The sequence below is a fragment of the Lepisosteus oculatus genome, chromosome 28 (genome assembly GCF_040954835.1).
Source record: "Lepisosteus oculatus isolate fLepOcu1 chromosome 28, fLepOcu1.hap2, whole genome shotgun sequence".
In the NCBI taxonomy this organism is placed as follows: domain Eukaryota; kingdom Metazoa; phylum Chordata; class Actinopteri; order Semionotiformes; family Lepisosteidae; genus Lepisosteus; species Lepisosteus oculatus.
Window position 1 is genome coordinate 10,399,530 of NC_090723.1, and position 27,990 is coordinate 10,427,519.

Genomic DNA, 27,990 nt, shown 5'->3' on the forward strand with positions numbered 1-27,990 from the left:
GCCTGCAGGAGCTGAAGGTCAGGATGAGAGAGGATGCCGGGGGAGGTGGGAAAGGCGAGAGAGGATGAAGGAGCGCAGGGAGGTCAGGGGCGAGGGAGGGAGGAGCCTGGAGGTCTGAGCTGTTGTGAGCTCCCAGGACGTGTCCCCGATGGTCCGGCTTTGCTGCCTCCCTGCGCTCCGGTGGGGGGGGGCGTTGCCATGGCGACAGCAGGGAGCACTGCAGAGGAGCCAGCAGGAGCACAGCTGCAGTTCCTGCTTCCTCTCCCCCTCTAGCCCTATACTGAGCACGGACACACCAGCACACGGAAACGCAAAAAGGGACAAGAAGCAAAGTCCTTTAAAACGGACTAACAAACCTGTTTTATTTGGAAATAAAACACGTGCATTGTCGCACAGCCAAGTCTGTGATTTTGAATGTATTTATCAAAAAAGGAAAAAGTAGTTTTTAGCCTACTTTAGGCTATCAGAGAGATGTCCCCAGTGACAGGTGAGCTGCTGGGCGGTGCAGAGATGCTGACAGCTTCCTGTCTCACCCACGATGCTCTTCACACACACTGCCACCACGCCACCTCCCATCGCTGAACTGAGGTCCCCATCTTTCACTTTTTTTCTTCCTTTTTGGTTTCTTTAGAACAACTATTTACAGATCAGTCACCACAAAACAGAACAAGAAATAAATAAGAAAATAAATCTTCTAGACAGCAGACACTTACACAGCTCCATACCCCCCTCCTAGTACAGCAGGAGAAGTCCTTTGCATTTTATACAGTCAGGCCATAAGACAGTGGGTACAGTAGAAGCACTTCTGAAACAGCTCCTCTCACACAGAGCTAACAAACGTTAGCAAGAGACGTCAGGCTTTCAGCACTGAGGTGAGATTGAGCTTCACATCGGACTCTTTTAACCCCCAAAAGAAGCAGGGTCCTACTCAGGAATTCATGTTCATACCAGACGAGCTCACAGTGTCCTCTCTGAGAGCCCAGCTGTGGCAGGCAGGCCAGGTAGTGTCCCAGGGGGAGTGTGTCAGTGTTGCAAGCTGCCATAACCAGTCGGATGACGAGAGCTGTATTCACCCGAGAGACAGGAGTGAGCTCAGACAGGCTCAGTGCAGAGAGGAAACGCTGACCTCACCATGTCTCTCCTCTGCTCCTGGGACACACTGAGGAGAGAAAGAAGTGCAGGGTGTCTAGAGCCCTGAATCATTTCAAAATCCACAGCAGTCCTGGGGTTTGTTTTCAACTCAGTTCTTTTTTTATTTTTTAATTCCAGTGTCCAAATCAGGATCCAGTGTGCATTTGCCAGTCACAGCACTCCAGTTCAGTAATACTCCAGTCTGGTGGCAGTGCCCCCTGCACTGGTAAGAGAGAGGAGTCTCCCACCAGTGAACCCCCCCACTCCCACAGTCCGGGGAAGAGGGGGGGTGTCCATCACCACAGCAGCAGTGCTGACCGGCAGCAGGGGGCAGTGTTGGGCTGCAGTGGGAGACACATCCCCATCAGTCAGGGCTGGTGCTGCCCCCTGCTGTCAGATCACAGCCCAGCCTCGGTCACACTCTACAGCACAGCCCGAGATCTGGAAGAGACAGGAAACAGAACGGTAAAATTGCACACTGGCAGCACACAGACCTGTCACTAATTTTAGAACTAGAGCCGAACATTATGTGAATAAAAGCCAGCGACAGTGTGCTCACAAAACAAGTGCATCTGCGCCCTCCTGACCTGAATTAAAAGAGGGGAGCGACTGAAAATGGCTAAAGAAATCTGCCTTCAGAGTGAGAGACCACTACAAGGACAGTCTGCCACTGGAGGGCTTGTTAGCAAAAAGTGTCAGCATGGCTCCACAGCAGTGAGCACCAGAGCGCCCTGCTCCAGGGGCTGGGATCCTCCCTGGGTCCCCCTCTGCAAACGTGTGAGGAAACAAGAAAGAACATCCGAAATGGCCTGAGTCCCAGTCAGCAGGCTGACCGTCATAAATGCCCAACACGCGTCTGTTTCGGTCGCAGTGCAGACACACAGCCAGCTCACAGCCCCAGCTGGAGGCAGCAAGGTCTTTCTGTTGAAACCTCAGCCTCTCCATCACCGAGCAGCAACGCTGTGGGAAGCCTGCCCAGACCACTGGTGCTCCAGCGGAGGAACCCCCCTCTGGGGTTGGGAGAGAAGGACGCGGGCAGACACGATTCAGGGCCAGGATGTGTTTCTGGAGGCATGTGGTTCGCTCTCGGACTTCCTGGCACAGTCGGACACAACAGTCTCCTCTCTCCTGCCGGTTTATCTTTATATAACATTATAATAATTATTATAAAATTGTCCTTCAGATATTTACACCCTCACACTTCCTCTAGGGACACCAACCTTTGAGCCAAAAAAGGACAGACACACTAGATTCAGGCATTCCTGTTTGGGACTCTCAGCTGCTCTAAATTGCAGGATAAGTGCTAAGGCCATGCTGAGTTGATTAAATATAAGAAGTCAGTATTTCAGACACATCAAGAAGATTAATTCTAGATTAATTATATTAGGGCTCCAATGACAATCCTGTGACACCATCTGCAATTTGCAGTTGAACACAATTAAGGTTTTATCCTTGTCTTACACATCATGCCCATCAAGTCAAGTATCTCCTGTGACAAACGTACTCCTCGCTGCTTGAACGAAGATCTACAGTGGGTAACAGCAGCCTGTGATGGCTTTGCCCACATGGACACTTACTTGAGCCAACATGGTTCCAGCAGCTACGTCTGAGACTCTGCCTCCTGCTCTGCCCTCAGGCTGCTGCGCGCTTCCTTGAGCGACAGGTACATCTCCTCCTCAGGGTCATAGTAGTAGAACTTCCGCAGGTATGTGATCAGGGGTCTGAGTGCAAAGGAGAACAGGATTCAGGCACAGAACAGGGTAACCCAGCTTCACAGGGCACAACTGCATGGCAGAGCTTGGCTGTCCTGTTGAGGTTGAGAGCAGGCTATCTCAGCTAAGATGAGGGCTGACTGCTGCAGTAATGTACAAACACCAACTTGACCATGCATTTCTGATTCAAGACACAGACCTGTTCAGATAGAACTCCTTATTGAGAGAATGCTCTCCGACAGGTTAACAGAGGCAGATCCACAGACAGGAAGCCTCAGATGAGTAAGAAGGATTAAAAGATGGAGGTGAAATCAGCCACAGACTGCTAGAGTAGCACAATGAGAAATCAAAGAGAAAAGGAGAAGGACAGACTGTGTCCTTCTCGTCTTTCTGTCTGAGAGGCGGACAGGACCGAGCTGGGAAGCATGCAGAGAAAGAGAGAGGCGCGTTACTTGGGCAGGGGCAGCTCCTGGATGTGGTCGATTCGGACGAGCTGTCGAATGCGAAACCGACAGAGGTGCTGCAGAGACTTCACGTTACTGAACCGAGAGACGGGATACAGCAGCTGCACTGGAGTCGGAGGCAGCCCTGTGGAGACAGGTAGACAAGGATCAGTGAGGCGGGCTCACCTCCGCCTGGCTGCAGAGGAGAGGCATGGGGGAAGCCCCGCAGACAAGACATCACAACCCTACCCTGCACATGTTTTGTTTAAGTGCATTAATGCAGAGAAATTTAAAGCAATTTTCCTTGTTCCTGTGGTCTGTTGGTCTTGGATGTTTTTAGACTGCTTTCACTTGGTCCGACTGTGAAATGGGAGCCGGGGAGCTGGGGCAGAGCCCAGGCCCACGCACTCACCAGGCACTCGGGAGCGCAGGAAGTAGAGGAACTTGCCGTTCTTCGAGTGCATGATGGCACGCTCGATGAACTCCACCACCGAGTGACAGCGGTCCTCGAACTTCGGGTGACACCACAGACTGAAGGTCCCTGCAGGGACGGAGCGACAAAGTCAGAGAGCAGCACTGGCTGAGCCACACACACAGAATGCTACAGAGGCAGAAAGATTTGGAATCAAATCTAAAATAAATTATACAGAGAAGATAAAATCTTACATGCAATTCATGGGTTCTGTTTTTTAGAAGCTTCAGCCCATTTCTGTACATACAGCACAGACACAAGCTGCAGTTTGTCACACCTCCTAGCCATAGTCTGCTGGTTTACTTGGGGCTGACTAAGCCTGACCTTACGCTGCTCAGCCATGCTGGCTGAAGGGCGACATCACTTCCTGGATGAGAATTACCATCCACTGCCAAACCTCAGGCCACAGGGGAGTGGAGTCATCAGCTCACAGCATCCCTGCAAACTCTCTCCAAATCACTTTTAGCCTGGTTCCCGCTTCCTCTCTCAGCCCTGCAGTCTCTCTCTCTCAGTTCTGCCACCCCCTTTTCCTTCTCAGTGCTCTCCTGTCTCAACTTGCTCACCCCAGACCCGGCCTCTCTCTGCAGCCCAGCATCTGTTTCTGTTTCTGTTTTCGTTTGCAGGTTTCGACTTCCCACCTCTCTTCACCTCTCTGGACTCAACCTCCCCCTGCTCCTGCCTCCTCTACACTCCCAACTTTTATTCTCCTATGCAATATGAGCTGCTGACTTCCCTGTCTTTCTCACACCCATAGAAGGCTCCACAGCCGAAACCTTGTGTTTCCTTTCTTCTCTTTTCAGCGTGGAATAAACCTTTACTTGTTCATCTGTTTCTCTCTGCTGGTTGTGGCTTGACCATCCAGGTCAGCGGATGGGTTCACTGACGGTGAGCCTGGGGTTTTCCCCACTGCTCAGTCCCTTGTCTCGCTGTGTGTGTGTGTCTCTGTCTCTCTGTCAGAGCTGCCATTTCCTCTCGCATGGCTGCGGTTTGGGGCTGAGGTGGCCAGCAATGACAATGACCAGACCACCACGAGAAACAGTTTCCCGTAAGAGGAGAACCAAACTGGGTCAGCCCGCCCACAGGGACTCCTGCCACTTCCCCTCAGCGCTCCTCTCAGTGGAACGTACCTGCTTGTTGTTTTTCAGACAGCAGGTAAAGGCCTCTGTTGGCCTGAGGCCCCAGCGCCTGGGAACGCCCCCTCACCTCGGTAGTGCTCCATGCGCGTGTGGTGTGTGATGCTCTGGGAGCGGAAGCTCAGGCTCAGGATGTAGCGCGGGTCAGAGCTGTCGCGCACCAGGAACGACCCGTCCGGCTTCCCCTTCAGCTTCATCTCCGCGTCCTCCCAGTTCATGGGCCCCCAGTACCAGCCACACTGCGGGCATGGACGCAGGGTTAGAGCAGGGCAGGGCAGGGGTGCACAGGGCGTGGGTCTCGGGAGTTTTCCTTCATACCCACTCAGAATACAAAGCTTCATGTATATTGTCAGCTGCCTTGGATAGGAGATCCACTGACCACATAAACAATAAAGAAAATAATACAGGCTTGTTTCCAGGGGATTCTCACTCTAAAAAACAGGACCCTTCAGCCTGTGACCCAGCAGTACTGGGTCCAAACCCTGATTCTGAACTTTGCTCAGGACAAGGACACCCTGAGAGCCCAGTGCTAATTACATCACGACCAATGCATGATGCTTTTCTGCGAGCAACACACTGAGGAAGGGGCACTCCTGTGCATGTGTCCATCAGGGTGTGTGCGCAGTGGGGGGAGTGGGGTGTGCAGTGGGTGTGAGTGCAGTGGGGGTGAGTGCAGTGGGGGTGAGTGCAGTGGGGGTGAGTGCAGTGTAGCGAGTGCATTGGGGTCTGCAGTGGGGTGTGCGGTTGTGTGTGCAGTGGTGTGAGCGCAGTGGGGGGTATACGCAGTGTGGGTGTGCGCAGTGGGGTGTGTGCGCAGTAGGAGTGTGCGGTTGTGTGTGCAGTGGGGTGAGCACAGTTGGGGGTGTGGAGTCCGCAGTGGGGGTGTGCGCAGTTGGTGTGTACAGTGGGGGTGAGCGCAGTGGGGTGTGCGCGCAGTGGGGTGAGCGCGGCCGTCAGTCTCACCTTCTCCAGCTCCCTCAGGCTGGCGGCGAAGCTGCTGGCGTCCGGGCGGCTCAGGGGACACAGCAGGGACTGGGAGGTGGGGGCCGCTGCTGGCGGAGGGGGGGCATCAGGCTGTGAGGGCGAGGAGCGAGGGAGCGCGCGCAGGAAGGTGTCTGAAACACAGAAAGACAGCACAGGCTTCAGTGCACAGCTGACGGCAGGAACCGGCGACTGAGCACACAGGCACACACCACAGCAACACCGCGCTACTTGCCTGGGCATACAGGTGTGACCGTGCCACAGGTCATCAAGGGTGTCTTACACATTCATGACCCTTGCAGTTAAACAGTCTTATTCTCTGCAGTGATGCCCCCGAATCACTGTTCAAACCTCCCATCAGTGTAGCCAACACAGAGTTGGATGATGGACTGGGTAGACCTGCACACATGGGTACTGGGCCCAGGAGGCCTTTATCAAAGGCTTCAGACCAAACTGGTACCAATGAAGTGTGTCAGAGAGTAGTCAAGGATTCATCTAATGTTTCGCACTGAGGGTTCAGCGATGTACACTAAAACACTGTAATTGAAGGGTAAGGGCTATTTCGGAATATATCGGAATCAAGCTGATGCCTCCAGCAGTCTAGTGGCTATCCTTCAGTGGCTATACGTGTACGGTTTTGGTTTGGCTCTGATAGTTCATTAAGATGCGTTACACCGTCACACTGCCTCTGACACCGTCACACTGCCTCTGACAATGTCACTGCACTGCCTCTGACACCGTCACTGTGCTGTCACACTGCCTCTGACACCGTCACTGTGCTGTCACACTGCCTCTGCCACTGCACTGTCACACTGCCTCTGACACTGCCGGGCGGAGCAGTGGCTCTGTGGCTAAGGATCTGTGCCTGTGACTGGAAGGTTGCCGGTTCAAATCCCACAGCCGGCAGAGGAATCCTACTCCGTTGGGCCCCTAAGCAAGGCCCTTCACCCCAACTGCTCCAGGGGTACTGTACAATGGCTGACCCTGCACTCTGACCCCCAGCTTCTCTCCCTGTCTGTGTGTCTGTGTCTCATGGAGAGCAAGCTGGGGTATGCGAAAAGACGAATTCCTAATCCAAGAAATTGTATAGGGCTAATAAAGCAACATTAACATTAACACTGCCACTGTGCTGTCACACTGCCTCTGACACTGTGCAATAGTCTCCTTGACATTGTCTCTGTGTATCTTTTTTTGAAGTACAACATTTACCCACCATTTTTTTAGAAAGTAACTGTAAAAGTTAATGGTGTAAACTCATGATGCAATGCAGGTAAGAAAACAATAAATCACTAATGTAACTGTCTAGTCTGAAGAAATATTGCAGTGCTGTCCCAGTGCCCCACACGAGAGCACAGTCTTTTTGTAGATATGATCCTGGGGTGCAGTAGCACAAAAACTGACTGTACATCAAATTAACACATGCATTCACTGAAGTGACACAGATTGCTCAGCAGGCTGCACACCAGACTACAACCAGTGGCACACCTGAGAAACCTACTCTCTGCACACTGCGGGGCAGACTTGTGGCACAATATGATCCGAGCAATTGCATGTTGGAATATGAATATGAATATTATTATTATTATTATTATTATTAATAGCTTACACTTATATAGTGCTTTTCTGGACACTCCACTCAAAGCGCTTTACAGGTAATGGGGATCCCCTCCACCACCACCAATGTGCAGCCCCACCTGGATGATGCGACGGCAGCCATAGTGCGCCAGAACACTCACCACACATCAGCTATTAGTGGGGAGGAGAGCAGAGTAATGAAGCCAATTCATAGATAGGGATTATTAGGAGGCCATGATTGGTAAGGGCCAATGGGAAAATTTGGGCAGGATGCCGGGGTTACACCCCTACTCTTTTCAAGAAACGCCCTGGGATTTTTAATGACCACAGAGAGTCAGGACCTCGGTTTTACATCTCATCCGAAGGACGGCGCCTGTTTACAGAATAGAGTCCCCGTCACTATACTGGGGCATTAGGACCCACATGACTGCAGGGTGAGCGTCCCCTGCTGGCCCCACTAACACCTCTTCCAGCAGCAACCTTAGTTTTTCCCAGGAGTCTCCCATCCAGGTACTGACCAGGCTCACACCTGCTTAGCTTCAGTGGGCTGCCAGTTGCGAGTTGCAGGGTGATATGGCTGCTGGCTATAATGGGGGACTGCCTTGACTCTGTGACTAAGGATAGAAGGTTGCCGGTTCGTATCCCGCAGCCGGCAGAGGAATCCTACTCCATTGGGCCCCTGAGCAAGGCCCTTAACCCCAACTGCTCCAGGTGCTGTACAATGGCTGACCCTGCACTCTGACCCCAAGCTTCTCTCCCTGTCTGTGTGTCTCATGGAGAGCAAGCTGGGGTCTGTGAAAAGACAAATTCCTCATACAAGAAATTATATATGGCCAATAAAGTGATCTTAGCTTATCTTACTGCAGCTGTGGGACTTCCATTCGTTACATGCAGAAAGAGATGATGGAGGAGAAAACAGATTTTATTAATGGCCTTATCACACTCACTACTGCAACAGAACAAGAGCACAATTACTGCTAGTGCCGTACTGACATCTGTGACAGGATATGGTCAGGAGGTGACCAGATCTAAAACGTCATGACTTTATAACAAACTAGACTGCTGCCACACAATCCATTCAGCTGCATTGAGAGAGAGACTGATTGCAACACTCATGAACAACAGATGCTTAGCTGTTCAGGGAACCCCAGTGACTCTGCTGCTCCGCTCGGGGGAGCTGTTGCAGTGGGCAAGAGGTAGACGGCTCGTGCCCTGGGAGCCCCAGCCTGGCCTCCACACTCCCAGCCTTGTTTCAGTGTGAGTCACGCCTGTAGGGCACCACCCTCTCCCACTTCCACCTTTTAAAGGGCTGAAACCTTAGCTTTCTCTAAAGTTCAGATTGGATTTCCCTGGGCTCCACTGATTGTGGCATTTAAACTGTAAACTGTTCTATCCCGGGATGACAACCTTGTCCATCAGGGAGACAGTCCTATCCTGCAGAGATACATCCCTTCCCACAGACTTTTCCTTGTACCAGGTGCTTGACAGCATGCTGCCCTTCTGCACAGTCACATGTCACAGGGACACCTTCAGCTTTGCCTGCAATTTGTCATTTTTAGTACAGAATCAAACACCCAGAATACAGTCCAGTAGTACTCAACACTGCTGTACCAACACCAGCTAGTCCACAGTCCCAGTGTTAATCTTGAGTGTGCAGCCAGCACACGCCACTTGGAATCACTGTCTCTGTGTCTGACTCTGTTAGTCCAGCTCTGCCAACACATCTGAGTGACTTGAACCTGGCATAGACCTCCAGATGCAAGCGAGCTGGAGTGCTCAGAGGTATAGACCACCCCAAGACAAGACATCTAAGAACGGAGCAGGACCTGGGCTAGTCCACCTTCCCTGTGGTTGTTCACTTCATGAAGACCTTGACTTGACAGCCACGGTGGATCATAAACTCTTTCATCGTAATATATTTAATTAAAGTGCAATACCATAATCAGCTGCAATTCTCTACGCCAGCTCACTTCTGAACTTCCTTAACATTTGATATAGTAACAGACTCTTCTGCTTAAAGCAAATTATTAGCACTCTGCCAGCTTATCCAGGGAAACAGCTGTCCCCGAGTAGACCTGTACCAGTCCAATGCAAAGCAGTAGCAGGGTAAAACCCACAGGTGCAGCACAGCCGGACTCTGAGCAGTGATGTGCTTGCTCCGCTACTGCCCCCGTGCTCAGACACCTGCGTTGGCGGCCGGTCTTACCATTCAGGCTGAGGCTATGCTGGATGGTGACATGGGGAGGAGGAGGAGGCAGAGGGAGGGACTGCAGGGAAGCCCCAACAACATTCAATAGGAAAGGCCCTGGCTGCGGCCCACTTATATCATCTGCAACAGAACAAGAGTGCACAGTTTCAAAGGCGGCCAGGTCAGGAGGTGATGCATGGTACAGCCAGCCGACCGCTGTGAAGGTCCAGACAGCGATGGGGCTCCTAGTCAATCAGCTGACCTTTCACCTTTTCCTGGCTGTTATGCTCCACTGGTGCAGAGCCCTGCCACATTAAAATGGTTCCGCCATCTAAGCACTGTGGATGTATCAGTTTTCCCATAACACTCCCATAGAGTAATTAGGAGTATCATGTGGAAGTGTCTGCGTCAGGCCCTGCACGATGCTCAGGGTTGAGCTGTACCAGACAGTGCTGTCTGTAAATGATATTTTTCATTGCTCCTGACTTCTCCACTGCTGGTATAAGTGTTCTCTCTCCGTCAAAGCAGCCCATTTTCAAGCGGTGGGACTCTGTGTCTGTCTGTACTTTCTGCACAGGCATCAGCACTGACACACAGGCAGACAAACAAGAAGCAGTAGCAGGACAGAGCACAGTCTGCACTGGGCAGTCCACAGACACACAGACCACAATGCCACTACACAACCCTCGCGCACGTCTGACCCTACAGCTGCACTCCGGGCTTGTGAACTACAACCATGGTATATTGTCAGCTATAAAATTACTCAAACTCCCTCACAAAGTTGCTTGAGAGCTGTTGTTGACTGCCTTGAACAAAAGCAGCGTAAGTCTTTATATTTTTGTATGAGTTGGTCTAAGATACCTAATTAACACTCTTTTCTTCAAATAAGGCACTAAACCAGCCTGATTCAACAACTTGGAATGAGCTAAGGGCAGCTGACAAATAAAGGCCTGTGGTCAAAACACACACTTCAGCTCTACAGAGACAGCAAGAAGTGTGACAGTTCCACCTGCTGCTGAACTTCAGCCCTTCAGGAAAGCAGAAATGGAAAAACGTTTGAGGACTGGCTGCAGGAATCTGAAGATCGAGCACATAACTTAACTGCAGCTTTGAAGATTAGAAAACACATCTGAAAGTGATCAAGTTGGGAGACAGAGCTGCCCAATGTTACAAATAATGTAATAAATTGTGCACCACAGAAAACACCCTGCAAGACTGTCCGCTTTTCAACGAGACTAAATATACAACAAGAACAGACCAACCAGCTACTGACACTGAACAATCTCCTGCCCAAGGTATCTTATATACAGAAATTTCACACTGCAAACAGAAAAGATGAACTGGACCCAGCAGGTCCCTCGTGGCTCACAATAATCTTCTCCCTGTTGCTCTGCCATAGCTCACTGTCTGCACTGAAGCAGCCAATCCCTCCCAAACAGCACAGAGCACTGACCCAGCCTGCAGGCTTCACTGACACCCTGTCTTTAACTGCCTGCCTTAGAAAATAAGAACATGACTCACGCAGATATTCCCTATCAGTAAAAGACATGGAGACGTGTGGCTGTTTGAGTCCTGTGCTTTTGCTCAGACACTCTACACTTGCACAGTTCTGCAGTAAAACGGAGCAAACAATTCGGCCGGCTATCGCACTGCAGTATGACCCACTTCGGTTTTTACCGGGTGCAGGAGTCTTATACAAATTGCAGCAATCAAACAGAAAGTAATGTATCTGAAAACATTCTAGCTACTGCTGGTGTATCTATACTAACTTCGTTAAAACAAAGTAACGGCTTCCACAGTAGCACCCTAGAACAATTTAAAACTGCAGTAAAACGTGAATCTGATTTGCTTTCCGGAGCCAACGGCAGAGGGAAGGATTGAAGGAGAGTGCACACAAACAGAGATGACAGCACACAGAAACCGGGCTCTGCACTGGGGGGCACAGACGGACTCCTACCCTCCCTCTATCTCCATTTTCTGTGGAAGAAGCTGCCCACTGTCCTCTCCCCCCCCACCCCCCACCAGGAACATAGTGGAGGGGCTGCAGCGATGAGTGATGGCCTGTCCCAGGAGGAGCGCCCAGACACGCTGAGCAACCTTAACCTTTTGCAACTCTCAACTGTAGAATTATCCAAATCTTTCTCTAAGGGGGCAAGAAACTAAATTTCCCCTTTGCCTTAACAATATTATTACCAACTAGATTAGCACCTTTTATAGGGCACTAACTGAATGGCAGTTACTGTACAAAAAGTATAGCTCACTTGTAGAAAAATTTAAAAATATTGTCAGAAAGTATAATATTACTGGTAATAAAGTACTTTAATTATTAATATGTTATAGATCCAATGGTAAGATTTTTTATAATAAAATTATAAAGTAAAAATGATATGAAATGGCAAGAACACAACTGGGCGTCCAAACAGCTTAACTATTCTCACCAGGGTCTGTCAGCAGATATGTTTCCTTGACTATTCTGCCATAAAACGTAATGTTTATTTTTACTGTTTGTTATTTGTAAGATTCTGTGCTCATAAACCACAAAACACATTTCTGAGAAATAAGACAAAGTGTTATTGTATCATACAAAAATAAAATGAACCACAATTCATTGTGTTCAGCATTACAATTAAACATCGATCATCTAGTCTTTCTTTTGATATACTTCAGTTTTTTTTCTAAGAATTGTTTTTCAAAAGTTTCATCGTCTGCATGTTTTGCAAGAAAGGTTCAGATCAGAGAATCTGAATGAATCTCTGGACATGCCAGCAGTGAGGGAGTACAGACACAGGACTTGCTGCTCTGGTTTTAAAAGTCAGGAGTAACAAGAAGCACCACACTTCATGGCAGCAGTCAGAGCTGTGAAGTCAAGTCCTGGGAACGTCTGCCAGGCAGAGTGTTGCAGCTTCACTGCTAGAGCTGCAGCAGGACACTGCAATGCCCGCGGTATCACACACAGTGCCCTTACGCTTCACCTCATAGAAAAACAAAATCACCTAGTTTTTGGTAAACAAACTAAATAGCAGGCCCGCTGAAGACCAGACCTCGCAGTGCTGTACAAGATGTTTGAGCTGGAAGCAGAAAGCGATGATGTCTCCTGACAATCACATAAGCCCTCCAGTGTCTGATGTGTTTCTTACAGAAGTGTGCTGGGGGTGGAAGACTGGCAGTAGACAGAGCAGCTGCAGTGCAGTAGCCACAACAAGGCACAACAACAGAGACAGACAGACAAGTGTGGTGACGGAAGTGATTTCAGTTCGGGTTTAATCTCCCTTCACTCTGAGAAGTTCCGTTTGGCCTCAGTGCAGCTCCAGACACAGAGTGAGGTGGGGCAGCAGAATCTTACCTAACAGGCTCAGGCTCCGACGAGGTGGGGGAGGTGGGGTGGGAGGGTGCAGAGAGTTCGCTCCCCTTCGAGAGATATCCACATCCACAAGCGACACAGTCTCGCCTGCCGGTACCGGAGAGAGGGAGACGAGAAGAGCAGTCACTGACAGTCACCCTGAAAGGGTCATAACTAGTTCAAGAACATCAGGAAGGCAAAAAATGAGTGGTGGTCAATTAGCCCAGCTTGCTAGTAACAAACCAAGAATCAGATCCAGCTGGAACACCTTCAAGAGTGTGTTTGGAAGGTTTGTGTCTGAGCGGACCTGAGTGTCCTGGATAAGATTCCACACAAGAGGTTGAGAAACAGTGAAGACATTACAAAACGATTCAGACACCATCCGGCAGTGCGCAAACTCCTGGAAAATGGTCCTGAACTCAGACAAGTGCCAAGACCTTGGAAATATAAAATGAGTGGCACTGGGCTCCTGGATGTGACCTATGAGAAGACTTTAGGTGTTGTTGTGTGGTCTGAGGGTATATTGTGAAAAATAGCAGAATTCAAGTCAAGAAAAGTTATGGTAACTAAATAATATGTTGATACAACCTGATTTAGAATACTGTGTAAACTTGGGGTCATTAAAATTAAAAAATATACATTCAATTCAAAGAAGGGCAAAAATGTTTTATACATACAGGTCAAATGAACCAAACCTCTTATGAGGTGCACAACTTCAGTACTAACTGTGAAACGAGGACAAAAGGACACTAGAGAAAACTCAGAAGAACTTCAGTGCATTCATTCTGATTCAGGAGGCACATCTTTACACAAAGGGTTGTAGGGGCTTGGAACAAACTGCCCAGCTATATAACTGGAGTTAATTCTCTTGGATCCTGCTGGATAAAATCCTTGGATTAATAAGTTACCAGGAACAAAATGAACACATCCAATATGTATGAGGTCTTGTCCACCTGTATAGCAAAGTACAGAGAGCAGCGGTGTGGAGTAGTGCTTAGACTCTAGACTCTGGCTTTCAATTAAAAAAAAACTCTAGTGGCCTAGGCCTAGTCAACACAATCAGGAAGGCTCTCACCTGTGAAGACAGGGCTGAAGGAGACAGAAGAGAAGGCACTTTGAGTCCTGGTCAGACACGGCTTCCTGCAAGGGGACAGAGACACTGTCAGCATGACAAGTCTTAAAATTAAATTCAATTTATTTTTATATAGCGCTTCTCACAACAAAGTTGCCCCAAAGCACTTATCAATGCAAGTGACCACACATGTGAATACAGAACAGAAAAGACCAGAAGACAACGGAGGAGAGGAACCAAAAACTCCTTAGTAAGGAGAAAACAAACCCCTAGGGGTCCAAGGTCAACTGGCTGCCCGACTGACTACAGATCTCTGTTGACCAGCAAAGTCCTCCTAAACGATAGTTATATCCATGGTGTCCCTCTTGGATCCATGGCAGTGATGCAGCATTTGACTCAGATGGTGCCCATCTCAGGCACCATCTACCTCTACAGATGTATCTACCTGGTGGGCCAACACAGAGACACACAATGGCATGTACAGCATCACCAGCAGCCATGGTTGCAGCAGGCTATGATGTAAGGTGTGAGTAGGCTAGGCTGAAGTAACAGGTTTTCAGTCTGGATTTGAATACTGAGATTAACTCTGCATCCCGAACATGGGGTGGGAGACCGTTCCATAAGCTAGGGGCCTGTAACTAAAGGCTTTATCACCAACTTTTTTTATTAATGCGTGGAATATGAAGAAGACCTGCATTCTGTGATCTAAGCAGGCGACTTGGATGGTAGCATTAATGAGTTCTATTAGATAGACAGGTGCCTGACTTCTGAGAGCCTAATAAGTAAAAGGATTTTTAAGTACACCCTGTAACTGACAGGAATCCAACGAAGAGAGCTAAGTACAGGGGTTATATGGTCGTACTTTCTGCTCCTAGTAACAATTCTAGCTGCTGCATTCTGAATTCGCTGTAAGGTGTTGAAAGAGTGGTGGGTGCTCCCTGATAGTAGGGCATTGCAGTAGTCTAACCTGCTGTGTACAAGAGCATGTATTAATTTCTTTGTGTCTTGAGTGGAGAGAAACTACCTTAGTTTTGCAATATTTCTTAACTGTAGGAAGCATGTTTTCGATACATAGAGAGTTAAACGATAAATGAGAGTTAAATGAGAGCCTTGTGTCTAATGCCTAGGTTACGTGATGAGTCCTTGAGGCAAATTTTTAAATCCTCTGAGTTAAGTCCTGAAGTTAAAGTAGTCCTATCAGTATTGTTGCCTCCAAACAACAGAACCTCATTTTTATCAGAGTTGAGTAACAAAACGTTTTCACACATCCAAGTCTTTACTTCATTAATGCAATTAACTAAAGTGATAATAGTGTTGTCGTTAGGTGTAAACAAAATGTATATTTGAGTGTCATCAACATATGAATGAAAGTTAATGTTTTTGTATTATCCTACCTAGCGCCAGCATGTACAGAGAGAACAATATTGGTCTCAGCACTGATCCCTGTGGTACCCCAAATTGAACTGGTGACATTGATGAAGCAGTACAATTATTAGATAATTGAACAAAACGAAAACGATTAGTTAAATATGAAGTAAACCACTTAAGGATGGTTCCACATAAGTCAACCTCAAACTCAAGCCTGTATAACAAAACAGAGAGGTCAAAGGCAGCACTAAGATCTAGAAGCACAGGCACTGTTGCATTCCCCACGTCAGTAGCTAACAGAATGTCATTTACGACTCTTGTTAATGCAGTTTCAATGTTCTGGCCTAGGCAGAAACCCGATTCGAATTTCTCAAGTATATTATTTGAGTCCAGATACGATTGAAGTTGGGGCCACAACTATTCTCTCAAGAATTTTAGATAGAAATGGGACGTTTGAGACAGGCCTGTAGTTGTTAAGAACTTGTGGATCCAAATTTGGCTTCTTAAGGAACAGTCTAACAACCGCTACCTTAAATTGATCAGGTACAACACCTGATGCAAGGGACTTGTTCATTATACTAATATGGGTCCTGCCAGTACTTCGAGGGAATCTTTGACTAGCTGAGTGAGGATGGGATCTAGTGGACAGGTGGATGACTTTGTCTAATTAATACATTTCTTGAGTTCTTGTTCAATAACTAATTGAAAAACACTAAAGAGGTGCACATATTGTTTCTGTACCAGAATTCTTTGCGGCTTATTTGATTGTGTTTGGTGTTAATTTTATTATTAAAGAAATTCATGAAATCGTCACTACTGAAGTTAAATGGTACTATAGGATCGGTCTTATTTGTAAGATTAGCTCTTGTCTTAAATAGGTAGCAAGGATTATTTTTATTGGTTTAAATAAGTTCAGAGTAGTAGACCAAACGAGCTCTATATAGGGTTTTCTTATATTACTGCAGGCCATCAGTCCATGCTGACTTGAATACTTGTAGACCAGTAGACCTTCATTTGCACTCTAGTTTGTGGCACTCCTGTTTAAGGGATCGTGTGTGATCATTACACCATGGAGAGTGTCTAGTGGCTTTGACTACCTTAGTCTTTAATGGGGCAATTTCATCAAGGGCCTGTCTGACCACTGTTTTATAGTTATGTGTGATTTCTTCAACATTATTACTGGAGATGAAGATAGCATTGTTCATCGTGCTCATGAAATTTAATGAAGTACCCCTGTTGATGTGTTGTGTTGTAATAGTCTTCTCCTTGGGAGCTATCAAGCGCAGTCGAATCTCAAAAGTAATTAAAGAGTGGTCAGAAAAAGAGTTATTGATTGGATGGACTAGTACATGATGAATATCAACTCTATGATAATTAAGTCTAGTGTATGACTGTATATGTGTGTTGGTCCTGTTTAATGCTGACTACAACATACAGAGACAAGGAGAGACAATACATTTTTACTGAAGGTGTTTGTCTGTATGTCCATATGTATGTTAAAGTCGCCTAATATTACAACTTAGTCTAAATTCATAACAATCAGAGAGCAGTTCACCAAATTCTGCAAGAAACAATGCATATGGTCCTGGGGGTCTGTACACTTAAAGAATGTATGTACATGATTCGGGTGCTATTTTAAGGAGCATTGCTTCAAATGTGTGAAAGTCATTAACAGTTTTTAATTCAATTCTCAGAGACTCACTGAACATGGCTGCTAGGCCACCTCCACACCCTGAGCAACGAGCTTTCTGTAAAAACTATATAGCCATTAGGTGAGGCTTCAACTAAAGGAATAGTGTCAGTGGGCCTAAGCCAGGTTTCTGTTAGTAGGCACAGCTCAGAGTAGGTGTCAAGCACCATATCATTAACCAGAACTGATTTGTTGCTTAGTGAGCATTTAACAGTGAGTATTTTATGGTAGTTACATGTTTTAACTGATTTACGCTTACCAGTGGAATGGAGATGAAATTGTCAACACAAGAGCCCCTAAAGGAATAAATTCTAATCTAGGTCTAGTGATAGGTGCAATACTGTGTTGCAATATAGTTGCAATGTGATTGGTGGGATGCTGTGTGGTAGAGAACCATAAAACAATACATTCTTGCAGCTTTCTGTGCATCCAGGTGTGGCTCAGTGCAGGGCGCCGTGTGCCGGTGTCCAGGTGTGGCTCAGTGCAGGGCGCCGTGTGCCGGTGTCCAGGTGTGGCTCAGTGCAGGGAGCTGTGTGCAGGTGTGGGTCAGTGCTGGGAGCTGTGTGCAGGTATAAGATATATTTGGGTTGTATGGAGAATCTGTGGCTTTGCCGAGGCCCGTATGTTTTGTCAGCTTAGAGGTTTAACAGTGACAGACTCCCAGGTAGGGTGAAAGTCAGGAGAGCAAAAGAGAAGATGGTATTTTTTTAACAACTCATAGAGCTTCTCAGACTGCTTGCGTTTTATGCTAAAAAGCATAATTTACAGAATACTGAAGATGATGTGAAACAGAAAATAAACTAGATAGGAAAAGGAGGAAGTGAAAGAGGCTTTATCAGCTTGAGAACAACAGCAGAGTTCATCTTGACTTGTCTTGTGCGGGGAAAACAAACAATAAAGCTAATCAAGGATGGAAGAGTGAGCATGCATCTGGTACCAGTCATTATGGACACATGCTGGTACAGTAATTCTTAATTCTGTGTAGCAATGCAGTGTGTCACGTGAGGTCACTGCTTCTCCACCCCAGGAGATACCAGCCTCACAGCCCCACTCCTGCACCCAGAGACCTCACTGTCCCAGGACACGCAGTAGAGACAACCTCGCCTCACTGTCCCAGGACACTGAGGACTGTCCTCCTGGTACAGACCCCCTCACCTCACTGTCCCAGAACACTCAGTAGAGACCCCCCCCACCTCACTGTCCCAGGACACTAAGGACTGTCCTCCTGGTATAGACCCCTCAGCTCACTGTCCCAGGACACTGGAGGGATGAGAAACCAGGCTGGGCTCCCACACTGTCAGGGACTCTCACACAACTGTCACACAACCAGACACTTTTGTGTTGTACGATACTGTCGGGGACCTCTACTGACTTTCCCAAACCACAAACAAGCATATCAACAAAAGAGAGAGTAGAGCTTAATTCTTTACACAAAGGGAGGTGGGTGTATGGAACACTCTACCCAGCCATGTTGTACAAATCGATCCCCTGGCTGACTTTAGCAAAGTGAGCTAGATCAGCTTAATGGCTTCAACTCATTTCTGACCTTTTTATATTCTTTTGCAGTTATGTGTTATGAATAATTATTTTTTTAATTATGTTTTTTATTTACTAGAACATTTGTCATTTGTAATTGATATTACTTTATGTAAATAATTAGTATTATTGTCTACAATGTACTAGAATGGTTACATAAATCTTTGGATGTGGACATGTCACATGAGGGGTCTAGAAGTTTCTAGACTTGATTCAGGTGTATAAAAAAGGGGATCAACTTAGTGGTGGGAAGAGTAGAGAATAGAGAAGAAGGATGGAGAGGGATTCAGCACTCTTTAGGATCCGCTCACTTACGGATAAGATTTATATTCGGATTTACTGTTCGTTGAGAGACTTTGGACATTGAACTTTGCGACTTGTTTTTACTTCATTTTGGTGGACACACAAATAGAAAAGGAAACCCGAAGAACAGCTTAATCTACAGAAAAGTGATGGAAGTGCATTTATGGACAAAGACTCTTTGATAAGTGAACTTTTGTTTTTTTTGTTACTCGTTATGAGTAATTGTTATTATAAGTATTTTCTTTTTCTTTTGTGGGTATCGTCAATAAATTTGTGAATACAAAAGAAAAGAAATCGCTGACTACCTTGATCTTTCTGTACCGTAACATTGTAGATAAGGAAACGGGAGCACAGCTCTGCTGTGAAAGCTGAGCTCCTAGACCTGGGCCCTGAGTCAGGCTGAGGGGGAGTGATCTCTTTAAGGAAGGAACTGGGCTGCCTACTGTGCTCCACATACTCCAAAACACTTCTCTTCTCCAAACCACAAGATAAGCTATATTTCTAGAAGTGATAACAATGATCTCACATGCAGCCTTTAACCTTAGTAAGCAAATGCAGCCAGGATCCATCCCAAACACTCTGTACTGTACATACAGCCTCCGATTAAAATGGCAGAGAGTCACACTGAAGCAAGCAGTGGAATCTAGTTTGAACAGAAACATTACTGCAGACTAAGTTCTCCGAACTAAAAAGCAGACTTGGAAATGATGGTGTTGTTAATAAGCTCGCTCTGAATTCCTGCTGGCTCCCAGACTGATTCCAGGGTGTGTTTAAAAACTGGTTCACCGCACTTCAGACACCTCTGTTCCAAGATGCTCACCAAGGGTTTCCAGAGCAGTCTCACACTGCGTCAACACGTCTGTGGCCAGGGCTCTGTGCTGCGCATCATGTTTTTACTCTCAGCAGTGCTGTCCCACAGGGGAAACAAGACAACAATCTGGCTCTGGGCTTCCTGGTGTTTCACCCCACTCTCAGCCTTCAACCTAACCCTCCACCACACCTGCGCCCCGAGGCTAGAGGGGGAAAGGTAGTCAGCAGGGCCAGTCGTAGCCCTGTTACATTTGAAAAACTATTTTTTGAACAGCCAGGCAGGCTAGAGGACAGCATTATTTTTCAATCCTGTCAGGCGTAGCATTCAACTCTAATCCCACTATCTGCTCAGGACTGATCCGTTTTGACAGCACCTGTGATCTCTCAGCCCTCAGCCATATCCTTCAGTAACTCTCACACTGTATCGCACTCATGTCCGTAATGTTCAGTTTGGAGATTTAATTTGCTGGACTCATTCACTGTAAACATAGCACACAGACAATGGGATCTCTGCAATACATGAATGCTTTGTTCCACACTACCTTTGTAAACTTGCTAGAGTTTTTGTATTTAATACAATTTTCAGATTATTTTTGTACAGCTATTGTATTGCTCTTTCTTTCCAACATTATTATGCATACACTACTTTTCTTAACAGTCTTCCTTTGAACACATGAGTAAACTGGGAAGGTGGTGTGAGTTGAGCTTCATATTAATGCTGGTAACACCAAAGAACTGGATACTTGTGATTGTAAAACATTAGATTTTCAACCTCTCCCTCTTATTAAATCAGCCTGTGGAGGTTGTTCAGTGTTTCAAGCAACAAGGAAAATTGATAGATGATCATTTAAACTTTACAGAGAATGCCAATGGCATTTTTAAAGAACGCTAGTCAGTGTATGTTTTTGTTCGTGAGGCTGAAAGGGTTTGGAGTGAGACAAAACGTTTTAAAGAGGGTTTACAGAATAGTAGAAATCATCGTTCCGTTAGGTATCACGGTGTGGTCTGGTAGTCTGAGTATTAAGAGTAAAGGGAAGCTGGCCAGAATTGTTTATATTGCCAGTAAAATAATTGGTTGACCACAAAAACAGCTTAAAGCTTACCATATACCTGTATATGAGTATAATGACAATAAACGAACTTGAACTAAAGAGCTGTACTATACCGCAGTTCAAAAGAAAGCTCTGCTAATCTTTAACAACCCTTCCCACCCTCTTCTTTCTCATTTCCAACTGCTACCTTGGAGGTGGTTTAGAAAGCCTGAGGCCAAGAAAAATGTCTACAAGAAATCTGTTGTTCCCTGTGCAATCAGTATATTAAAAGTGTCTGTTTCCTGCATGAAGCTATCAGATTATGTGAAATGGTAGTGTAATACAGGCAAAGGGAGATGTGTATATACAGTGGATATAAAAAGTCTACACACCCTTATTGAAATTGCAGGTTTTTGGGATGTAAAGCCAAAAATCAAGATAAATCATGTCAGTCATTTTTCCATCTTTAATTTGACCTTCAAGAGAAAAACAAATAGATAATTATTAGGAAAAATAATTGAAACTACAAAACCTACAACACCCTGGTTGAAAAGTGTGCACACCCTTTTATAATGGGGGCTGTAGCTGTGTTCAGAGTTAACCAATCACATTCAAAATCATGTCCAAAGGTAGGTAGCATACACCTGCCATCAATGAAAGTGATTCTGATTAACACCAAATACAAATCAGCTGTAGGATTTCCTTGAAACGTCCATGGTTGCATCCTACTGGGATAGCCATGGTCCGCAAGGAGCTGACAAAACACCTACGGGATCTTATTGTTGAAAGGCACCGATCAGGAGAGGGGTATAAAAGAATATCAAAGGCATTGGATGTACCATGGAGCACTGTGAAGACTATCATCAATAAGTGGAGACACAGGACAAGGAGAAAACTTGTCAGGGAGGCTACCAAGAGACCTACAGCAACATTAAAGTAGCTGTAAGAATTTCTGGCAGGTACTGGTCACTCTTTGCATGTGACAACAATCTCCTGTATTCTGCATATGTCTGGGCTACGGGGTAGAGTGGCAAGATGGAAGCCACTTCTCACAAAAAAGAACATCCAAGCCCATCGAAATTTTGCGAGAAAAAAAAATACATTCAATCACCCCAAACCATTTGGGAAAATGTCTTATGGTCTGATGAGACAAAGGCCTTAATTCTAAATGATATGTTTGGCGCAAAGACAACACAGTTCATCATCCAAAGAACATCATGTCTACTGTGAAGCATGGTGGTGCCAGAATCATGCTCTGGGGCTGCTTCTCTTCAGCTGGGACAGGGGTTCTGGTCAAGATAGATGGGATAATGACTAGCCCCAAATATCCAGATATTTTGGCACAAAACGCAAGCTGAATATGAAGAGGGATTTCACCTTCCAACATAATGACCCAAAACACACATCAAAGTCAACCAAGGAATGGCTTCAGAAAAGGAAGATCAAAGTCTTGGAACGGCCCAGTCAGAGCCCAGACCTCAATCCCATAGAAAACCTGTGGAATGACCTAAAGATGGCTGGCAGATCCCCTGGCAATTTGAAGGAGCTTGAACTTTTTTGCAATGAAGAGTGGGATCAAATTTCAAAGTCCAGTTGTGCAAAGTTGATAGAGACTTATTCACAAAGACTTACTGCTGTAATAAATGCAAAAGATGCTTCCAAAAAGTATTAGTTGGGGGGGGGGGGGCACACTTATGCAACCAGGGTGTTGTAGGTTTATTTATTTCAATTATTTTTCCTAATAATTATCTATTTGTTTTTCTCTTGAAATTTGTTGGTTGCAAGGTTACATTAAAGATGGAAAAATGTCTGACATGGTTTATCTTGATTTCGGGCTTTACATCCCAAAAACCTGCAATTTCAATAAGGGTGTGTGACATTTTATATCCACTGTATGTACTGTTGCATGTCTAGGATTATTATTTGTTTTTAACATGTATTTAATTTATGTTGAGCGTTGTTTGTCTTTTTGCTATAGTTTTGTACAGTGATACCATACAATGACTAATTCCCACTGTTTTGGACGGATGATAAAATCATAGAAAGATGACAATAAACTTATTTCATAATGCGTGCTCGTAATCTTTTCTCTTATTTCCTGTGGACTCAACTTAAAGCACAACTTTTTGAAGCATGTGTTTAACAGGAAAATAAGAATTCCTAGTATTATTTATTGATGAGCAGATATGTGACGCTGTCATAAACAGGGTTAGACTGGTGCCACATAACGCCCTCATACAGAAGCCCACCTCCATGTCTCACGTCTGTATGGACTGGGGATGTTGGAGCCATAACAGCACAGACTGAGAAACAGAACAAGGAAAATACTAAAAGGAAGAACTATCAGGAAGCATCCGATGGGTCAGGAAGCATTTGACAAACTGCAGCAGCCCCTGTAGATCCCACACAGGCTGCAGGGACACTGACTCTGGCTCTGCGGCCAATACGACACCTGCCCTCACGCCGGTAGTTGGCTGCAGAGAGCCGTTGGACTGGGAGGGCAGCAGGCCTGCCAGCGAGAGGCACTGCCCCGCAGCTCTGACCTCCCCCTCAGCCCTGAAGGGACATGTGGCGGCTGCCAGTATTGACCTGGTCTGGAGATAACCAGCGGACCCCAGGCTGAGAGCAAGGCCCAGCCATCTGCTAGCCCTCACAGCCCTCAGCCCACATGGAAGGCCACATCTAGAGGATCAGATACCACTTCTGTGCTCCCTTTCCTCGCTCACTACTGTGCATCCTGCTCTGTGTAGACTTCTGTAAAGCACAGCCTCAAGCTGTAGCATTACTGCATCCCCTTTCATCAATATTGCAATTTACTGTAACATTTGCTCTCCTGACAACAATGGTGTCAGCCAAATTAATAATTTAAAAAGCAATAAAATGCAACTCAACACAATGAAATGATGTACAACTGAACAGCTTAATAAAAAAAAACCTTTTTAAAAAAGGTTTGCAGTAAAACTTAAAGGATTTCTACATATATCTCTAACAGACTACACAGAGTCTTCTGGGACTCCACTTTCTATTTACTGAATGAACAGCCTATATATTATATATAGATCTGTATGCGAAGCTATGATTGTCAAGCAATACACCATTTAAAACTGTAATGATCCTGTTCTAACTGTATGTTTTGAAACATTCAGTCCTTTTTTCCTTATACAGATATTCAGACATGCAAAAAAACAGGCTTCAGAACTTGTCTTTTCAGAAATAAAGTAACAAAGCAATAAGATTTTAAAAGACCAAATGACAGCAAAGCTAATATCAGAAGACTTTCTGGTCATCAACAAAGTGAATGAACTGTACTAGGCTGCAATATCCACTCTTCCCCCAGTGCACACAGTGAGGCAGGGGAAGAAAGTCTCTGTGCTGTTAGTGGAAATGCTAACAGAGCCCTGATCTTTATCTCCCTGGCATTTTGAGAACACAGCAGACATGGGCTTTGTAAGGCTGAGATGCTCCACTAGACATGGTCTAATCTCTGAAAAATCTCAGGTGTCAGGAGCTGGGACAATGTTACATAGATGAAAGTATTGCAATATTACCCACATGGATTTCATCAAACTGCTTTGCAAAACGGAACCTTTTCCCATTCTTTACAAGCATCATTCAACAGCATTTTTATAGTGCAGAAACATTTAAAATCGAAACAAAGACTGATTGAAACACCAGCCAGTCCCCTCAGCAGTGCATGTGGGCATCTAGTCTGTGTGCTTGATCACAGCCCACTGCAACACACCCGGGCCCTGTGCCCTGTGCACACACTCCCCCAGCAGAAAGCCAGTCACAGCCCACTGCAGCACACGCGGGCCCTGTGCCCTGTGCACACACTCCCCCAGCAGAAAGCCAGTCACAGCCTGTCAGCAGGACAGCGGAGAACTGCGTCTAGCTGCCACACAGTGCGTTGTGACAAGCAGCTGCAGAGAGAAGGCTGAGCAAAAGAGCTTAAAAACTCTGTAGCCCACCTGAAGTTCAGCCACTGCCTCACCATCTAAAAATCCATACCAACACAAAGTAGGACTAACCCATCTTTCCACCATACTTTCATGTCTGAGGTATAAATGACAGTGTATTGCAAAGCTGTCTGCACAAGGCCCACCTTGCAAGATACAGAAGTCTTTGTGCCCTTTCAATTTCATGCTTGATGTTGTGTCTCACTATAAATTAGCTAAACTACTTTCTACTTTCCACAGTGCTTCTCTGCTCTTCATTTACACACGCGAGCATTTCCTTCCTCTTTTGAAAGTATTTTTTACACTTGCTCAATTTTCTTTCATCCCTGTTGCACCTGACTGTTTGAACTCAAGACAGACATTTCCTTCAAAGCACCAAAAGCCCACAACCAACTACAATAATAACAATGATTGTGTAAAAATCACCAAGATGCAAGATTGGTTTTCTCTCGTGAACAGCAGCTGGGTGGTGCAGAGGTCAGTGCTCTGGACTGGGTAACTATCAGGTTGTGGGTTCGAATCTCAGCGAATCTCGCTGAGACAGTGCACCCTTGAGCAAGGTGCCTCATCTGTACTGTCCCAACAAAACAAACCTGTAGACCTAGGTGCAAACACCAGTCCCTTAAAAGTAAAAGTGTCGGGCAAATAAATCAGTAAATAAACTTCCTTAGTGATGTTCTGTAGTGAGAATTACATTTTACAGAGTCAAAATGAGGACTTTACACAGCGCAAGTGTGTAGGACAGACTCAAGACACACATGGAGGCACAAAGACACACACAGGAGCCAGATGAGCCGACTGATGCCCACGGGACACCTGCACTCCTCCAGAGCCTTCTGATGCTCTTGCCCTGTACAAGCAGAGCCGTGCTGTAACAGCAACCCCAAACACACCTCATGCCCCTTTGCATCCCACAGGAACACACACGCCTTCACACCTGCGCCATCCCGGCCAGGCGAGGCCGCCCAGAAACACCTGCTGCCACGTCACAGACCCCGGCAGCTGGAAACCGCGGCCCTCACCTGCACGCGTCCTGCTCCCCGCCGCTGGAGGTGGAGGTGTCACTCAGGCTGCCGGCCGAGGCGGCCAGGTCCACGGAGTGCCGCTTATCCAGCGGGTCACTGGAGCCGTTGCAACTCTTAGTTCTGAACAGCTTGCCAAGGCGGATTTTCAGGGAGCCCTTCCGTGACTTCCCAGGAACCCTGAGGACTCTGCCGGGCTCCACGCCCCCTGTGGCCTGGGCCAGCGGTGAGCTGGCACACCTGCCCACCCGGACCTTGCCGGCCATGGCCAGGCCTGGGGCGGGCAAATCCAGAGTGGAGCCGCAGGGTGACGAGCCCACGGGCGTCGACGCTCCCGAGACGGGGTCGCTGTCGAGCGGGCAGCAGGGCTCTGCGGCCGCCCTCTCCGCCTGCCGCATCAGCCCCGTCAGGGCCCTGCTGGACAGGCCGCCCGGCAGCCCTTTCCCACCGACTCCGAGAGTCTGAGCCGAGCCGTCGGCAAACTCCTCCTCCAGGCAGCTGTGCAGGTCCAGCCCGTCCACCTCCTCGGACCCCAGCCCCTCCAGCACCAGCAGCGCGTCGCTGGTCTCCGTGGGGTCCTCCCCAGGCCCCATGCCCGCGCTGGCCGGGCCCAGCACACCCTGGCAGGGGCAGTGCGGCAGCTCTCCATCCTTGAACAGCATTTTCGAGGTCTTGTCGACCCCCAGCTCCCCAAATTTCCTCGCCAGATCAATTACGGGGTCTCCTAGCGAAGGCAGCTCTGTTCCACCGAGCGTCGAGGCCCACCTAGAGTCCAGGAAATCGTGAGGGTGGTGGACTGATTTTCCGTCCAGTAAAACCCCGGGCAAGGGCAGCCAGCCCTGGGTATCGGAAACCAGGCGGTGCCGGTGACACAGCTCGGGCCCCTCTCGGTGGAGGTTACCTGTATCGGCAGCCGGCCTCGCCGGCTTCACCCGGGAGTGCAAACTCCATCTCGGCTTCTGAGACAGATGAAGCTGCTGTGGCGCATCTCCACCGCAGAGCGAGTTGTTATTGTTGCCGACACTCGCAGTGGAAACGGAGCAAGAAGACGCCTCTCTCTCCGCGTCGCTCACCTGCAGAGCCGTCTGCTCCGGTCCGCTTTCCCTGGTACCGTCTCCAGCCCGCAGCAGGTTCCGAAACACCATGAGCTGCGGCCGTGAGCCCCTGGCCCTGTGAGCGAAATCGAAGCGCTGGGCCAAGGCTGAGTCGGCTGCAGGAGGCGGCAGAGGCTGCGGTGGTCGAGTTAGCATCACACCGTCCGCAGGTGCTGCTGTCCCGCCGCCCGGCGGCAGCCTGAGCTGCTGGGAAGGGCTGCTCGGCCGCGGCCGGCCGGCCGTGCTGCCCAGCTCGAATTCAAACCCGCTCTTCATGCCGCTGCTGTGGTGGTGACCCAAGACCGGAGTCCCGAACCCGGCCACGACACTGCTGGCTGACGATAAATTACCGTTCTCCTCGTCCAAGCGGTCATCCTCGGCGGCGGACACCAGGCGCATCAAGACAAAATCCGGAGACATCTCCTGCCCGTTACTCATTATTATTCCTCTGATCGGGAGGAGAAACAGGGGTACTTGCCGATTAATGTCTGTTGCTATCCTCTTGTACGGACTGAAAAATGATAATTTATTTTGTCAGTGCGAACGCACAAAATCACCTTTTTGTTAGAAACCCGTCCTTCCTTTATACTAAACCGGCGATTTCAAACGTTTCTTCAGCATCGCTGACACCGATACCCTTCTAATGACACAGGGGTAAGGGGTGGCACTCCGACAGACTGCGCGGCGACATCAATACTCCCCTTCTTGCTCTAGTCAAAGGAGGCCCTGTAGTCGCACATTGAAAGCTTCCTGCTGGAGAACAGAGCCCTTTCTCGGCTCGGGTTCCTTCAGAAACCCCACCCGCTCCCCGACTTCCGCAAATTCAATGCTCCTTTCTGTTTATACCTCTGTCCCCTCCTCCTTCTCTCCGCCGCCCTGTGCAGAGCTGCTGACTCCGACAGCCCCTGACGCTCGGTGTCGCTTTTCCGCCCCGCCTCGGATCCACACGGGGCTTTGCACGATCTGCGAGAGCAGAAAGCACCTTTCTGTGCTATCGCTGTCTCGTTACTATTCTGGTTTGTATTCGCACCGGCCCAGCAGAGCCCTTCAAGCTACAAACGGACTGTGCGGAACATCAAGCCTGTAACAGGAAGTGGCTGTCTTAAGTCCAGCAGAGAAGCGCACTCTCTCAC

At 47.5% G+C, this 27,990-nt stretch overlaps 1 protein-coding gene across 5 annotated transcripts; it reads right to left on the bottom strand.

The window, feature by feature from the left end:
* Positions 1–336: 336 nt before the first annotated feature.
* On the bottom strand, positions 337–27,990 carry socs7 (suppressor of cytokine signaling 7). 5 transcript variants are annotated; one of them, XR_001480254.2, is made up of 11 exons: positions 25,764–27,989; positions 14,051–14,115; positions 12,979–13,083; positions 9,654–9,776; positions 5,855–6,006; positions 4,962–5,130; positions 3,699–3,827; positions 3,296–3,431; positions 2,709–2,852; positions 1,965–2,271; positions 337–1,572 (listed from the first exon to the last, which is right to left on the bottom strand). XR_001480254.2 is itself a non-coding variant. In XM_015362308.2 (10 exons), exons 1-9 carry the CDS (start codon positions 27,293–27,295, stop codon positions 2,732–2,734), a joined length of 2,496 nt encoding a protein of 831 aa, XP_015217794.2. In that variant the 5' UTR covers positions 27,296–27,990; the 3' UTR covers positions 337–1,572; positions 2,709–2,731. The 5 variants fall into 5 exon arrangements, 4 of the variants coding, with proteins under 4 accessions (XP_015217794.2, XP_015217793.2, XP_006638448.2 ...); XM_015362308.2 differs by lacking the exon at positions 1,965–2,271 and having other exon boundaries at positions 3,735–3,827; positions 25,764–27,990; XM_015362307.2 differs by having other exon boundaries at positions 337–2,271.

What these genes read in the sequence shown, in the direction of transcription:
- socs7 (XM_015362307.2), bottom strand. Translation starts at nt 27,295, where the DNA reads ATGAGTAACGGGCAGGAGATGTCTCCGGATTTTGTCTTGATGCGCCTG. An exon ending in GGGGAGCAGGACGCGTGCAG is followed by an intron (nt 14,116 to 25,763) that starts GTGAGGGCCGCG and finishes GTCCCCTTGCAG; the next exon opens with GAAGCCGTGTCTGACCAGGA. An exon ending in CAGGAGCTGCCCCTGCCCAA is followed by an intron (nt 2,853 to 3,295) that starts GTAACGCGCCTC and finishes CTTTGCACTCAG; the next exon opens with ACCCCTGATCACATACCTGC.